Here is a 17,043-nt window from a genome sequence, read left to right as displayed (position 1 = left end):
TAGCATGTGAATTACTGAAGAGGAAAATTAGATTCATACGTACAAAACAATCAGTACTTTTAGGGTTTGTGGTGCAATAGAGAAGCAGAATATAAAAAAAAATAAAATGGTCTTTTCTATTTAAAGAATGTGGAGGGGAACCAAGAGCCACGAAGGGTTTGACTTTTTATCTGACTGATTATAGGTTTATGGGGTATATGTGAAATTTGGCTGTATGTGGTGCTGGCACTGACATTGATGTCATGCAAGGAGCTGATTGGAATTTTCTTTGGGATCCTTGGAAAGGCATGAGGAAGCTGCATTCAGGGAAAAGAGGAAGTAGCCATAAGTGTAAGCATCCCTCATTTGACCTTTCACCCTGATGAACTACAACCATGATGTCCTGTAATTTATTCTAGGGCAAAACTCTTTAAAGTATATCCTTCAGTTTGAATTAAGAAATGAAAATAAAGAAGTTTTGCTATGTGTCTTCTTCCATGGTTAGTGGAAAACAATTCACAATAAAAGTTTTTGGTCATTTCCTTAATGCATTGTAGATAGCATAAACAAAACTAAAGATCAGTTCACTTTCAGAATACAGAAGCAGCACTTAAAAGCAGGGATAAAGCCCTTCAGTGTAAGTGTCCCTTAAAAGTTGAGATCAACATTTAAGAATACAATCATCTACTGATTTCTCTGACTTCAAAAAAGAGAAAAATTTATACTGGTATTGCTATCGGGGAATGAAACTCACAGTCCACTATGTCTGGTATGAGTTTGTGTACTCTGAAGTCAAAAAATGAATTTTAGGAATGACAGAAGTCAAGATAATATACTTATTGGGAGATAGAAATCTGTTTGAGAAAGAGAATGCTTCCTGAGTGAGTTGGCAAAGACTGTCTTTTCCAAGGACTTTTATAGAGTAAAATCATGTGGTGAGATGATTTAAGTTGAGGAAAAATGGGAACTCATAATGCAGATGGGTGAGACAGCTATGGTTGCCAATAAGATAAATAGTTCAGGTAAAGTTGATTAAATTGGGAACAAATGGGGAAGGGAGTCACATAGAAAGCAGGTATTCTTAAGCAGCAGTGAATCTTCCCTTAAGAGGTTGAGAGGGTGACTCCTGATAGGAACTATTTAGAATATCAGTCTTGAGAATATGGAGACATTTATTTGAATGGTGACTCCTGACTTCCTCAGAGTGCTAGGGAACTATTTAGAATATCAGTCCTTAGAATACGGATGAATTTGTTGATCTTCTGTCTTGAGGCTTGGCCCATAGCAGGAGTTGTCCATCTTATCAACAATTGCAAGGTATCTGAGTTTCTGCATGGGCTCCTTGGAGGACTAGCCCTGTCTCACTGATAATAGTATTTAACCTACTCACCTCCACATAATAGCCTTTTTAGGAAAATTGAATACAGATGTCTTGTGCTCTGGGTGCAAAGTATATACCAGTGTTGACCCCTGATTCACATAATTTGAAATTTAGTTTTAATTTATTTTTTTTCTTTTTATCCTTGAAATCAAATTGATTTGGAAATGAAAAGCCTGAGGTAAAGCATTTTGGCACACATATTCCTCTGTGTAGGTGAGAACAACACTGTACAAGACAGCCAGCTACAGAAGTCTCTGACTACATTATATCATTTGGGATCCTCTCTTGCAGGAAGGAGTTCCCTTCCCTGTTTATTTTTGACTCAGAAGGAGGGCAGTAGAGCAGCAGTCAATCAGTGGTGAAGAGGCGGGCTACATAAAATGTCCAATCAGGCAAGCGGTCTCTTGGGTTTCTTCCTTTGTCAGGCATTATTTACCTGTTTGAAGCACAAAACTGGGAGCAAAATGTTGCTGGATCCGATTTACTGGTTTCGATGACCTGTGGCCGGATTAGCAAAGGACATTGGAGACCCTTGAGCCACGGAATGGTGAGGCTTTGGATGGGAGCCCAGAAATAGGGTGGAATTGGGAGAAACCAGTTACAAGTGGTTAGAAGCAGTTCTGGTGTCTGTAGCCTCACATATCTTGTTAGTTTCAGCTCCTGAGGTTTTCTAGCATTGGCCTTGGGTCCTCCACGCTCCCTTTTTTCTCCTGCTGGGAGCAAGGATGATTCTGTGTCCCCAGAACCCCAAATTAACTATGATAGCAACAGACTGGACTATTATCTTTGATATTCTGTACTGCCCTGGAACCTCCACCATAAGGGGCAGAGGAAGGAGCTTAGGAAGACCCTGACTCTGATGCATTTGTAACTGGAGCAGCAGTACTGAGCTTGGTCTCTGCTCTCATTCCAGGAAGCAGCAATCTTGAGGTTGTAAAGTTTATAAACGTCTGTAATGCAGTGACACATATACACAACGGCTCTCCTTAAACTTGTGTTTTTTTGTATTTATAGTGATCGCCTAAATTTATAATATATTCTTGCATTTCCATCCTCATGGAAGGTGTTGGCAAAGGTCATGAGAATTCAGAGATGTGTAGTGATGTGCCTCAAGTGGAGGAAGTCTTCCCAAACACCCGGTGAACTCTTATGTATTATACAGAAATAATGCAATGAATTTCTGAACATACTTTATGGGACACACCTGCTTATAGACTATGTTTGTGAGAACAGCCATAGAGGTTTGAATTCTGAGAAAAATGAAGCAGTTATAAAAGCATTATCAGGGGCAGAGTAAAGTGTGCTTACTAAGGAAAAATTCCAGAAAGGTCTGCCTGTAAAAACCTAATTGAAAAATGCCTAAATTTACTCATTTGCATGAACATATACACGTGATATCCTTCTGAATGGAAAGGAATAAGGTGTCATCTCTGAATTAACAGCTCATTGATTAGTTTGGTTGATCATATATATTGTTTAGATATGGAAATGCTCTGCAATGGACTTTACTAAGTGGTGTAAAGGAGTTGCCCTAAATTGAAATTGTGCAGGGTTATCAACAGTTAGGCATGAAGGATTTTCTGCTTAGGGTGGATCAGGGGAGCATGGAAAGAAAGTGGAAGTGATTGGCATGATGCAAGTTGCCAATATCAGGACATACAACAGAGAGGGTCTTCACTGAAAATCATGTAGTTCTTAGGGGAAGCATGAACTTAAAGTGGGCTTATGATTGCTTCCTTGAGATGAATAACACCAGGCCTGGTAATAATCAGTGTTCCACATCCCTGTCAACGCATGAATTTTGTGTTCTTCATTTGAGATCTAATTGTGATTATCTATGATTATGACCCAGTGTCATGAAGGTGAAATTTGAATTTTTTTATACGAGGGATTGAACTCATGATCTCATGCTTGCCAGATAGGAGTTCATGCTGCTGAGCTAAATACCCAGGTCTGAAAGTGTTTTCTGTGTACTATGGATGATATCAACATTGTTCCTCAGAATGTGTTGAATATTGTGGAATTTTTCTATATTCTATGGCTATAATTTTTAAAGCAAACCAAAGATGTCTTTTGCAGTCATTTTTCAAGTTTCACATTGTCTGTGGGGTGTCTCAGTCAGGGTTTCTCTATTTCAGACAGTTCTTTAACTTAGTCTAGCCCCAAATTCAAGGCAGTTCTCCTACATAAGCTGCCCAAAATATATTTCTTTTATCTGAATGGAAAGTGATCACTTAGTGACACTGAGCTATAATTTGAAGCTTGCACCTGGATTCATTGTTTATACATTTTTTACATACAGCAGTATTCCATGAACATTTGAGTTATTATTTATGTACCATATTTGATGTTATTTATGTTTTGTTCTATGAAATCAAATTCATATTTCAAAATGCTGCTTAAGTATATTAAGAACAAAGTATTCAGTGGGCTAAATGAGATTTGAAGAGATATGATTGGTAGTATATCAAAGTGATTGATGAGATATTTGTCAGCCATTGTGCTTTATAGATGCTGGTCCTGCAGGCTTCCACTGTGAGCTCTGCTTTAGAGACAGTGCACAGGGACTCAAAATGAATCAGCGTAAGGATCAGTGCTCCTATTTGGCTGTTACATTAGCAGTGAGTTGCAATCTAGCATCAAATTTGCTGTCTCAAAAAATGTGCTTATACACAAAATTAATCCCCAAGACATCAAATTAAGAGTTGAAGAAATCAGTCTCCATTTAGCTGTTTTGTTTGGTTTTATTTGTTTAGTTTAGTTTTGTTTTATTGAGACAGGTTTTCTCTATGTATATCAACTAGATTTGAAACCCTTATGGAGTGCAGAATTGCCCTAACCTCAAAGCAGCACTCCTGTCTCAGCCTATTGAGTGCTGGATTATAGATATGTGTTTTTTTTAGCCTAGAAAATATTGAGGCTTGTAACTTAGCCGTGTTGTAGCTTGGCATAATAGATGCCATCTTGAGCTTTACATTTAACTAGTGCCATGTACTTCACCCAGAAAAATGCAAAATCACTCAGGGTAGAAGTCCCAGGAGAAAAGCAAAATGAACTGTACCCAAAGAAAAAGATTAACCTGCTCAACAAAAGAAGCAGAATACAGTTTTCATCCAAAAATCACTATAACATTCTAGCTAAATGATTTCCAACAGGATCTTTTTATGATTCTATCTTTTAAACATCCGTAACTTTCCAGTTCAGAGCCTCTTATTTTGATCCTGAAATGGTGGTGGTGTTTCTGTATACAAGTGGTCATGAGACCAGCTAATGAAATTCCCCATTTCTCAATTGGGTTGCTTGGATTCCTATATTGTTGTTCACAAACTAAACTCAAGCTGCAGAAACCTTTACTGACACAAGCAAACACCAGAATTAAATGCCAGTGCCACTGAAATGAAAGAATAATTGTGAAAGGAAGAGGAGAAAAAATGCAAATGCCATGTATTATAATGCCCACCTCTTTTCCCCAGCAATGAAGAGGCTGAAACAGGAGAATGGCTATGTATTCAGTGACAGCCTAACCTACATAGTGAGTGCAAAGCTAGTCAGAACTCCAAAGTGAGACTATGTCATTAAATCAAAAAACTAAAATAAAAAAAATAAACATGGAGTGAGAACGACCATTTTAAAAAAACAATAATAGAGTTGAACTAAAGTTGACTTATCTAAAATGGGAATTATTATTATTTTTTTTTTTTTGTCTTTTTCCTTTTTATCGGTACCAGGGATCGAACTCACGACTGCCTGCTTTCAAGGCAGGCGCTTATGCCGCTGAGCTAAACCCCCAGCCCCTAAAATGGGAATTATTGAATGATGCTGCAGAGGAAAGAAGGCCATGTAGTGGCATCCAGGAGACAGTGACCAAAACAGACTTAGGAATGGCACCATTTATGCTAAAGCACAACAGTGACCTCCTTCCTGCAAGACATCTGCAATTCACTAGAATGAGGACTCCTAAAAGCTCATGAAAATGTTAAACTCACAGCAAACAAGGAGTTTGAAATCCAGGCTTTGGAACATAGCCTTTAGCAGACATTTCATATTCAAATTGAAATAGGAGAAATATAATCCTGCCCTGTTTGATGTCAAATGCACCATGTTTGTTGGGTCACAACATTGAGGAATGAAGTCACAAACCAAAAGAAGTTTCAAAAGATTTCTTGCAGAAAAAGAGAGAATAGCCCTGGATTTTTCAGGATTGGTCTTTAGTGTTTTGGCCACAGACCTATTGTCAGAGGTCATTTATAAAGGAAAGTCACAATGTGGGTACAGTGTGGGTCTCAAACTACAATCAACCTATAAGCTTATAGCTGCTTATCTAATATTATTCAGCAGGGGAACAAGTCAGCCAGAAAAGGTATATGGAAAGGCCTTTTGTAGGAACCATAGTCCAGTTGTTCTGGTCATTGAGTATGGTAATTGACCCCTATCAGGACTTCCTGGAAGAGGTGGTGGTAACTGAGATACATTTCAAGCTATTGTTTTTCTCTTTAAGAGGCATGTACACATGGTCACTGCATCTTCACCTTCAGGTCTGGCTTTCTTCAGCTGTGCATCTAGCAGTATTGTTGTATTTAGTTTTTTACATTGACTCTGAGGTTCTAATTCCTGTCTGATTGTATATCAATTTGTGTCTACCTTGACCTCCTTTGCTAATATCACATCGCTATTGAAATGGATAAAGTGTCGTTTATACATTTAAAAATATTCATTAATAGAGGCCAGGGATTTAGCTCAGCAGCCAGAAACACCTGCCTGGAAAGTGCTAGGTTGTAACTTTGATCCCTGGTACCTAAAAAAAAAAGTAATTTAAACTGCAAGGAAAAAAAAATAATTTCATTTGTGAAAGCGTAGATTTACAAAATTTATAACTAAATATGTCAATGGCAAATTAAACATTGCTAATAGTCATATTTAGTATCTAAAGTTATTTGGACTGGGGATTGAACTCAGTGGTACAATGATCTGCCTGGAAAGCACAAGGACATGAGTTCAATCCCTCATAAAAAAGAAAATTCACAGTCCTCAATGATGCAGTGCCATGAGCACATTTATTGAAACTGATACTTATTAATTAATAGGCTCAATGTTTCTTTTGTGGTCTACAAAATGCCTACAGATAACATGGTAATTATAGTGAATGATATACTGTCCCCTATAGGATTGCTATTTCCTGAGTTGTATTTATTTTTTATTTTCTCATATACTTGAAAGTTAAAAATGTTGGATGATGCTAGGTAGAAAAACAATGATAATCATTTTTTCAATTTAATGATATATTTCTCTATATACATTAAGAACATTTTGTTTGCTACAGTTATTCAAATGAAACTGATAAACAATTCTTAAACTTATAGGCAGCTGAGTTAGTGAGAAATACAGGCAGTCATACCATGATATAGTGGAATGAAATTCCTGAACTGCTATGTCTGTTATGAGTTTGTGTTCTCTAAAATGGAAGAATGAATTTTTGGAGCAACAGAGATGAAGAGCAGAATATATTTATTGATAAAAAGAAAGTGAAAGTATTTTGCCCTAAATAGGATATTTTGGCAGTGGGATGTGGAACCAGGGGACTTTAATCTTGAGATCACTTTCTCTTCCCCTATCCAACCTGTGGTGGGAAAAGAGTCTCAATCAGCTACTTGCATATCAGCAGTGCAGCCTTGCAGCACTACCGAAGTGAAAAGCTATATGTATTCCCCCACACATTTCCAGAAGAAAAAGCCAAACCCCCAGTGGTCATGGGGTTCTCTCCATGGTCTTAGGATAAAGGCCATTTTGACTTTATATTCTCTTCTTTATTACACCAAAAATCCTATCTGAAAGCTTCTGTCTCTGAGAAATAGTAGGGATTCTGAGCTGGTAGCAAGCAAAGACTCTGTCTTTTCTAGGGACTTAATAGAATAAAATCATGTGGTGAGATAAGTTTAAAGTGGATTACATTATGGAGGTTACTAAGGAGGTAAATTAGCACAATAGAAAAGGAGAATATAAGAAATATAAAAGTGGACTTTTATTTAAAGAATGTGGAGAAGAGCCCACAGCCATCAAGGGTTTGGTTGTTCCCCTCCCCAACTGATTATGGGGTTATGGGGCATATGTGACTTTTGACTGGATGTGGTGCTTGGAGGACATTGGTGTCATGCCAGGAGCTGATGGAAAATTTTTTTTAGGCCCCTGGGAAAGAAAGAGCAAGTTGCACTCAAGGAAAAATGAGGAAGTGGCAATATGTGTTAAGCATCCCTGATTTCGCATTCTTCCACCTTGAGGTCCTGTAATTGTTTCTAGTGCAAAACTCTTTCAAGTACATCCTTTAGTTGGAATGAAGAAATCAAAACAAAAAATTTTTGATATCTGTCTTCCCCCATGGCTGGTGGTAAACCACTCATAAGAAATATTTTGAGTCATTTCCTTAATGCATTGCAGATACCATAACCAAAATTACAGATCAGTTCACTTTCAGAAAAAGAAGCAGCACTTAAAGGCAGGGATAAAGCCTTTCAATGCAAGTATCCCTGGAGAGGTCAGATCACAATTGTAGAATACAAACTACTACTGATTTCTATGACTTAAAGAAAGAGAAAAGTTTATACTGATATTGATATAGGGTAATGAATCTCCCAGTGTACTATGTCCGATATGAGTTTTCTGTTCTGTAAAGACAAAGAATGAATTTTAGGAACAACAGAGATTAATAGAAGAATATACTTATTGAGAGTAAGAAAGCTGCCTGAGAGAGAGAAGGGGTCCTGAGCAGGTTGCCAAACACTGTCCTTTTTAGGGACGTTTATAGAGTAAAATCATGTGGTGAGATGAGTTTAACCTGGGGAAAACTAGGAACTCACAATGCAGATGGGTATAAGATTTGACAGAGCTATGGTAGCCAATAAGAGTATAAGTTCGCGTAAAGTTAGTTAAATTGGGAACAAAGGGGGAAGGGAGTCACATAGAAAGCAGGCATTCTTAGGCAGCTGTGACTCTTCCTATAGGGGTTTGGGAGGATAACTCCTGAGTTCATCAGGATGGTAGGAACTATTTAGAATTTTAGTCTTTAGGATAAGGATACATTTCTTTCAGTGGTGACTCCTGACTTCCTCAGTGTGCTATGGAGCTGTTTCGAATATCAATCCTTAGGATATGGATGAATTTGCTTACCATTTGTCTTGAGCCTTGGCCCATAGCATGCAGTGTCAGTCTTCCCCATAATTGCAAGGTATCTGACCTCCTGCATGGGCTCCTTGGAGGGAGGACCTAGCCCTGTCTCATTGCCAATAGTATTTAAATAACTCAGGTGCCAGTAACAGTATTGTTTGGAAAATTGATTACAAGGCTGGGGATTTAGCTCAGCAGCATAAGCTCCTGCCTTTGCAAGCAAGCAGTTGTGAGTTCAATCCCTGGCACCAATAAAAAAGAAAAAAAAGGAAAATTGATTACAGATGTCTTGTGCTCTGGGTAAATGATCTGGGGATGACAATGTGCAATGTATATACCAGTGTTGCCCACTGATTGACATGTTTTGAAATTTAATTTTAGTTGATTTGCTCCTTTTTCCTTGAAATAAAATGGATTTGGAAATTAAAAGTTTGGGGTAAAGCTCTTCAGGACAAACACCCACCTGTTGAGCTGAGTTCACCACTTTAGAAGAATTGGAGCTCCAGAAGTCCCTGCACTGCAGTCTATCATTTTGGATCCTCTCTTGCAGGGAGGGGTAACTTTCCCTCTTTATTCTTGATTCAGAAGGAAGGCAGTAGACCAGGAGTCATTCATTGAGGAAGAGGCGGGCTATATGAACTGTCCAATCAGGCAGGCTTTTGCTGGCTGTGACTTTTGTCTCTTCCAGTGTCTCAGCATGATTTACCTGTTCTGAGTACAATACTGGTAGTAAAATGATTGCTGGATGTCGTTTAGTAATTTCAATGTCCTGTGGCCTGATTAACAAAGAACCTGAGAGTCCTTGGAGCCATGGAATGGTGAGGTTTTGGATGGGAGCCCAGAAATAGGGTGGATTGTGTGAAACCACCTACAAGTGTTTAGTAGTAATTCTGGTGTCTTCAGCCTCAGTTATTTAGTTAGCTTCAGCTCCTGAGGTCCTCCAGCACTGGCCATGGGTCATTCACTGTCCCTTTTGCCTCTTGCTGTTGACAAGGGTAATTTGGGGTCTCCAGAATCCTGGCTTCACTATGACAGCAGCAGCCTCGAGTATCATCTTTGAAATTCACTGCTGGCCTGGTAACTCCACCATGTTAGGCATTGGAAGAAGCTTAGGAAGACCCTGACTCTGGTGATTTTTGTAGCTTTAAAGCAGTGATGAGCTAGGTTTCTCCTCTCTTTCCTCTGAGCAGCAGATCTAGAATGTCCAAAGTTTATGAATATTTGTAATATAGGGCCTCATAGCCACAGTGGTTCAACTTAACCTTGGGCTTTTTGGTATTTATAGTAATTGGCTAAATGTATAGTATGTTCTCATATTTCCATTCTCATGACAGATAGTGTCAAATGCCCTGAGAATTCAGAGATGTGCAGTGATGTGCCTTAGTGGAGAAAGGCTTCCCAAACACCTGGTGAAGTCCTGTGTTTTATACAGGACAGTGCAAAATAATTCCTGAACATAATTAATTACTTAGGTGCCACCCCTGCTCACAGACCAAGTTTGTGAGAAAAGCCATAGAGTTGAAGTCTGAGAAAAATGAAGCAAATAACAAAGTATTATCAAGAACAGGGTAAAAATTTGTGAAGGACAAATTCCAGAAAGGGCTATCTGTTAAATTCTCATTGAAAAAGAGGTTTAGGCATTTGCATGGATGTATATACATGATATCCTTCTGAATGGAAAGGAATAGGGGTATCATCTCTGAATTAAGAGCTGATTTAGTAGCTTGGTTGATCATAGACAGTTTAAATATGGGAATGCTCTGCAATGAACATTACAAGTGGTGTAAGGAGAAGCCCTATATAGAAATTTTGCAATGATATCAATAGTTAGGCATGAAGGGCTTTCTGCTTAGGATGGATCAGAGGAGTGTGGAAAGGATGTGGAGGTGATTGGTATGATTCAGGGTGCCAATAGCAGAATATACAACAGAGAGGGTATTTACTGAAAGTCACGTAGTTCTTAAAGTAGGTATAAAGTTAAAGTTGGGCTCTGATTGCTTCCTTGAGGTGAATAACACCAGGTCTGGCAACAATCAATATTCCACATCCCTGTAAACCCATAAATTTTGTTTTCCATACTTGAGATCTAATTTTGATTATCTCTAATTATGCCCTAGTGTCATGAAGCTGAAATTCTAATTTTTTAAAAACATGGATCAAACTCATGACCTCTGCTTTCCAGGCAGGTGTTTATGCCACTGAGCTAAATACCCAGCTATGAAAGTGTTTTCTGTATAATATAGAAGACATCCACATTGTTTCTCAGAAAGTGTTGAATATTTTTGAAATTTTTCTGTATTGTATGGCTATAATTTTTAAAAACAAACCACAGTTGTCTTATGCAGTCTTTTTTTCAAGTTTCATTTTCTCTGTGGGGTGTCTGAGTCAGGGTTTCTCTATTTTAGAAAGCTCTGTAACTTAGGATAGCCCCAAATTCAAGGAAGAACTCCTTCACCAGCCCCCAAAGATATATTTCTTATATCTGAATGGAAAGTGACACTGCAGTATAATTTGCAGCTTTTGGCTGGTTTCATTTTTTATACATTTTTTAAAATACAGCTCTTTTCCACTAACATTTGAGCTATTATTTATGTACTATATTTGATTTGCTTTATGTTTTGTCCTATGAAATCAAATTCATATTTCAAAATGCTGCTTAAGTATATTAAGAAAAAAGTACTCCATGGCCTAAATGACATTTGAAGCAACATCATCTGTAGTCTATCAAAGTGATTGATCAGATATTTTTTTCTTTTTTTTTAATTTTGAGAGGGATAAAATATAACAGAACAAGACAGAATAAGGCCAACTAAGATCTTACAGTGAAATTGGTACAAAACTTCACAGCAAGTTACTGGGATAACAGTAATAAGTATCACGGTATATTTCATTATCTTTGTAATAGTTGTCCTTTCAATCACATATATCAAAATGAGATGAACTATAGAACATTATAGAACTTATCAAAACAGAATATTTAATAGACCAGTACCATTAACCAGAATAAAGCAAAACAGTAATAAAAATATTTTCCTTCAAAGAGATAGTAGAAGGAAGTCCCCCTTATTTGATACGGTCAACTTCCCAGGAGATGCTCAGATTTCTGGTTCCCATTTGCTAATGTGGATGACACGTGAAGAGTAGTAGGGGAAGTGGGATGTTTAGTTCTAGGCTGTGCATCAGTAGGTTCACTATTGCTTAGCAGGGAGGCAGGCAGGTTGTTTCATTTCACAGCATCCTAAGTTCCAACATGGCATGGATCTCAGGAGCTGCTGCTGGTTTTCCCCCTGGAAGGGCTGCAATCTGCCTCACTGCCACCACTTACCAGGTAGGGGAGGCACTTGCTTGGCTTCCTGGCATTCTAAGTTCCAACATGGCATGGATCTCAGGAGCTACTGCTGATTCTCCCTCTGGAAGGGCCACAGTCTGCCACACAGCCACCACTTCCCAAGGAGGGTCAGTGCTTGCTTGGCTTCCCAGCATCCTGTGTTCCAATGTGGTGTGGATCTCACGATGTGCTGCTGGTTTGCCCCTGGAAGGGCCACAGTCTACAACACCACCACTGCTTACCAGGGAAGAGAGGTGCTTGCTTGGCTTCCCAGTGTCCTAAGTTCCAACATGGCATGGATCTCAGGAGCTGCTGCTGGTTCTCCCCATGGTTGAGCAGCAGTCTGCCACACCGCCACCACTTACCAGGGAAGGAATGTGATTGTCTGGCTACTCAGTGTCCTAAGTTCCATCATGGCATGGATCTCAGGAGCTGTTGCTGGTTCTCCTCCAAAAAGAGCCACAGTCTGCCAGACCACTATGGCTTACCAGAGAGGGGATGTGTTTGCTTGGCTTCCCAGTCAATTGATGAGATATTTATCTGCCTCTGTGCTTTGTGGATGCTGTTCCTGCAGGCTTCTCACTGTGAGCTCTGCTTTAGAGACAATATACAGGGAATGTTGCTGTGACTCAGTGCAATTATTAGTGCTCATATTTGGCTGTTACATTAGCAGTGAGTTGCAATCTAGCATCAAATTTGCTGTCTCAAACAATGTGTATATACACAAAATTAATGAGCAAGACATAGATTTAAGATTTGAAGAAATCAGTCTCCATTCATCTATTTTGTTTGGTTTTATTGTTTACTTTAGTTTTGTTTTATTGAGACAAGGTTTCTGCATGTATATCAGCTAGATTTGAACACCCTATGGAGACTAGAATTGCCCTGACCTCACCGAATCCATCCAGTCTCAGCCTTTTGAGTGCTGGGATTATAGATTTGCACCACCACACTTTGCTTTTGATTCAGATTTGGAGGTAGAATTTAAGATATCCCAGACCTGAGGTCTCAACCTTCTTATGAGAAATGTATGTATGATCCTTTAGGAGGTGGTGACATTTGAGGATGTGGCTGTGAACTTCAGCAGTGAGGAGTGGAGTTTGCTGAGTCCTGCCCAAAAGAACCTGTACAGAGATGTGATGGAGGAAACCATTAGGAACATGACTGTGATAGGTAAGGATGAATCTTTTTTGTCACTCATGCTATCAGATTGTTGTTTTTTGCTCATCAGTGCTGTTTCATTAAAAATAATGTGAAAATATTTGGAAACATACCTCAAACATGGTCACATTATATCATAAATCTAATCAAAATCTATTAATTTGTATGTATTACTCTAATGAATCCTGGTATTTCTATGTCTACAATTCAGGAGGACTTGGGGATATCCAGGAAGATGAAAAAGAATGCAAAATTCAGTGGAGATACTTAAGGTAATTTGCACTCACAAGGAGAAGGAATTTTCCTGAGTAACTAGTGAGTCAGAAAAATGACTGCCAAAGAAATGAGGCACCATTCAGTTTAATGTCAGTAATATTTTCCAAAGGTGTATAACCTAGGGTACGTATAATAAGGGAAATAAATCTTGAAAATGTATGACATTGCATATAGATGTGTATGAAAGGCATATATATGTTGAGTTATGACATTCTGCTTTCAGTTTTTCTACCCATATATACATGTGAATACAACATATTTATTATCTAATAATTGCTAAGTTTCAATAGAATTTGAAGTAAAACCGAGTGCTCCTGTTTCCAAGTCTTGCTCCAGAGAATCAGCTATTCTGATTAAAAGTCTTAGTAGGCTGGTGGAATGCTAAGTGCACTCATTCTGAATATCAGTATGCAGTGGTCTAAAGAAGGTGATCCCCTCATACTTCTGGATATATTTTTAAAAACTCAAAATGCGCATAAAATACAGTTACATGCTTACTCATATACAATGCAGATCAATTTATAACAGATCAGGCCTTAAAGCAGCTTAGCTGTCTATCACTATATTTGTGGAGAAGGAAAATGTTAATAGACTCTGTGTAATTGTAAATTCTTGTAAACCCAGAACCCTAGGAATCAGATTTTCTAACTTCACAGCTTAATGATCAGTGAAAATCTCTTAAAATGAATAAAAAAGCTAGAGATTTTATACTAATACCTGTAGTTCATTCCCAGCATGGAAAAGAAAAAAAAATTGTGTTATATAATGTCAAAAAGTAAATAACATAATGTCATTTGGCATAAGAAATAGGTGTGTCTTTCTCCCATCAATTCAGTGAAATAGCTCACCTATAAAACCTAAAACGTCAGAGGGTTTCTTTTCGATGAGAAACCAAAATATAAACTGTGGAATGAAATGAAAGAGAGTTGACAGAGAAAGGTAAGACTTACCCTTTGGAAAAGGGAACTACAAGTTAAGGACAGAAGGGAGATGGTGATGGGGAAACATATCAGATTGTTCAGTATGTGATACATATATGTAACCATGCCCAAAGTGAAGCTAAATATTCTGCATCTCAAAAGGTACCAACTTTAAAGATTTGCAAATGTGTACCAGTCTTTTGGGAATGGTTGTTTTCATCATATCTTACAAGGCATTCTGTTTTTTCATTGTCAGAATTTCTTAGCAGGCATTAAAAACAGAACTTGACATTAATGCAGTCATTAACACCAAGACCCATTTCACTGATTTTGCTCTTTTTTAAAAAATTTTATGTAAGGAAAGATTTAACAAAACAAAATAATTAGAAATAATACTACTTTCAATCTGAAAATAAACAGTAAGAAATCACAGATCAATGATTATATATGGTGCTCAGAGAAATAGTTAATCAAGACACAAAAGTGAAACATATGAAGTGGAGATTCAAACAGCGAGACTGCAAACAGCTTTGTTAAACTCTCCATTAAAAACAGTAATATAGTTATCAATCCTATATGTGATTTTTTTTTTCTTTACAGAAATGACAAGATAGGGAAATCCTATGGACATGCATCTTGGAGTCAGTGTAAAGAAGTATATCTTTGTACTGCAGAAGGTTATGTGGGTGTGAAAGAAAGAGAAACACATCACAATGTTCACATCCATGAAAAATATTGCAGTGGAGGGAAACCCTTTGTATGTAAGCAATGTGGAAAAGATTTTACACCACGTACATATTGTCAAGTACAGGGAAGTCTTCACTCTGGAGAAAAACATTACAAATGTAAGCACTGTGAGAAAGCTTTCAGTACACGTACTTATTGTGTAATTCATGAAAAACTTCACACTGGGCAGAAATCATATATATGTAAGAAATGTGGGACAGCTTTCAGCAGTAACATTAAATGTCAAATCCATGAAAGAATTCACATTGGAGTGAAACCCTATGTATGTAAGCAATGTGGAAAAGGTTTCACCCACCTTCGAAATTGTAAGCAACATCAAAGAATTCACACTGGAGAGAAACCCTATGTATGTAAGCAATGTGGGAAAGCTTTTACCACATGTAGAGAGTGTAAACAACATGAAAGAATTCACTCTGGAGAGAAACCCTATGTATGTAAGCAATGTGGAAAAGGTTTCACCCACCTTCGAAACTGTAAGCAACATGAAAGAATTCACACTGGAGAGAAACCCTATGTATGTACGCAATGTGGAAAAGCTTTTAACTCAAATGCATATTGTAAGATACATGAAAAAATTCACACTGGAGAGAAACCGTATGTATGTAAGCAATGTGGAAAAGGTTTCACCCAACTTGGAAATTGTAAGCAACATGAAAGAATTCACACTGGAGAGAAACCCTATGCATGTAAGCAATGTGGGAAAGCTTTTACCACATGTGCAGAGTGTAAGCAACATGAAAGAATTCACACTGGAGAGAAATCCTATGTATGTAAGCAATGTGGAAAAGGTTTCACCCACCTTCGAAACTGTAAGCAACATGAAAGAATTCACACTGGAGAGAAATCCTATGTATGTAAGCAATGTGGGAAAGTTTTTACCCAACGTGCACATTGTAAGCAACATGAAAGTACACACTCAAAATAAACCCAGTGTATGTAAGCATCATGACAATGGGTTGAGCTCATATATACATATTGCATAATGCATGAAAATCTTCACAGTGAGCATAAAACTTATATGTGTAAGGAATGTGGGAAAGGTTACAGCAGAAACACTCATTGTCCAATACATCAAAAAGTTCACACTTTTTTTTTGGTCTTTCTTTTTTCTGTTTTATCAGTACCAGGAATCAAACGTATGACTGCCTGCCTTAAGGCAGGTGCTTATGCCACTGAGCTAAATCCCCAGCCCCAAATTCACACTTTTGAGAAACCCTACATATCTGAAGAATGTGTGAAAGCTTTCACTACACAAGGATATTGTAAAATACATCAATGGCTTCCCACTGGTGAGAAACCCTATGTATATAACAATGTGGCAAAGGTTTTACAGCATACAGTGATTGCAAAACACATGAAAGTTCACACTGGGAAGAACCACTGGCTATGTAAGCAAGTGCAGACACTTACAGCAGCCAGAGTAAAAGTGAAATACATGAAGAAACTCACACTAGAGATAAATCTTATGTGTTAGAGGAATCCTCTCAGCACACATCATAATTGTTACATATCTGAAAGAGCTCACTGGGCTGAGATCCTATGTGGATTAGCAATGTGAGAAATACAGCAATCCGTATTTGTTTTTAAATACATAGAAAAAGCGTTACTGGTCAGACAATTTAGATCTAAGTTTACTTTAAAATTCCCTAGGAAACCTGTAGAAATAATCAATACAGAAGTTTGATGTAAACATTTCTTCACAAATTTTCCAGAAACAACAATCTGAGGTGGAGCTCTCATCAAGTGCAAATGTATGGTTTTCAGTTAATCACTTGTACCTCTAGATTTTTTAAAGTGTCTTTGTGCTTCAACATGGCATCTTGTAATTAAACATGTTAAACTGAAATGTGCCTTTCACTTTCAAGTATGGATAGTGACTGTTGTAGTCAGGGGCGGTGCACAGAGATCAATTATATGCAGACAGTAGTTTATAATATTATTTTTATAATAGTCATGGGAGTTAACACAGGAAAATGCGGGAAGTCTATCTGCAACACCAAAGTCAGATTATATAGTCAAAAGCCTAAACCCCACAGCGATGTCCCACATGAGTTCAGATATAAATCCAGTGCTCAGGACAATGACTCCCATGA

The 17,043-nt window shown here is 37.9% G+C and overlaps 1 protein-coding gene across 1 annotated transcript; it reads left to right on the top strand.

The window, feature by feature from the left end:
• The first annotated feature begins 11,891 nt into the window (after positions 1-11,891).
• On the top strand, positions 11,892-16,716 carry LOC134472259 (zinc finger protein 69-like). The gene is made up of 4 exons (XM_063233532.1): positions 11,892-12,017; positions 12,893-13,019; positions 13,219-13,279; positions 14,804-16,716. The coding sequence occupies exons 1-4, from the start codon at positions 11,892-11,894 to the stop codon at positions 15,873-15,875; spliced, it is 1,386 nt and encodes a 461-aa protein (XP_063089602.1). The 3' UTR covers positions 15,876-16,716.
• Positions 16,717-17,043: the final 327 nt, after the last annotated feature.

The sequence above is a fragment of the Cavia porcellus genome, unplaced genomic scaffold (assembly GCF_034190915.1).
Source record: "Cavia porcellus strain 051 isolate PalLab524CR breed Dunkin Hartley unplaced genomic scaffold, mCavPor4.1 scaffold_23, whole genome shotgun sequence".
Lineage (NCBI taxonomy): Eukaryota > Metazoa > Chordata > Mammalia > Rodentia > Caviidae > Cavia > Cavia porcellus.
Note: the sequence above shows the minus strand (reverse complement) of the source record. Positions and strands in the feature narration are given on the sequence as shown.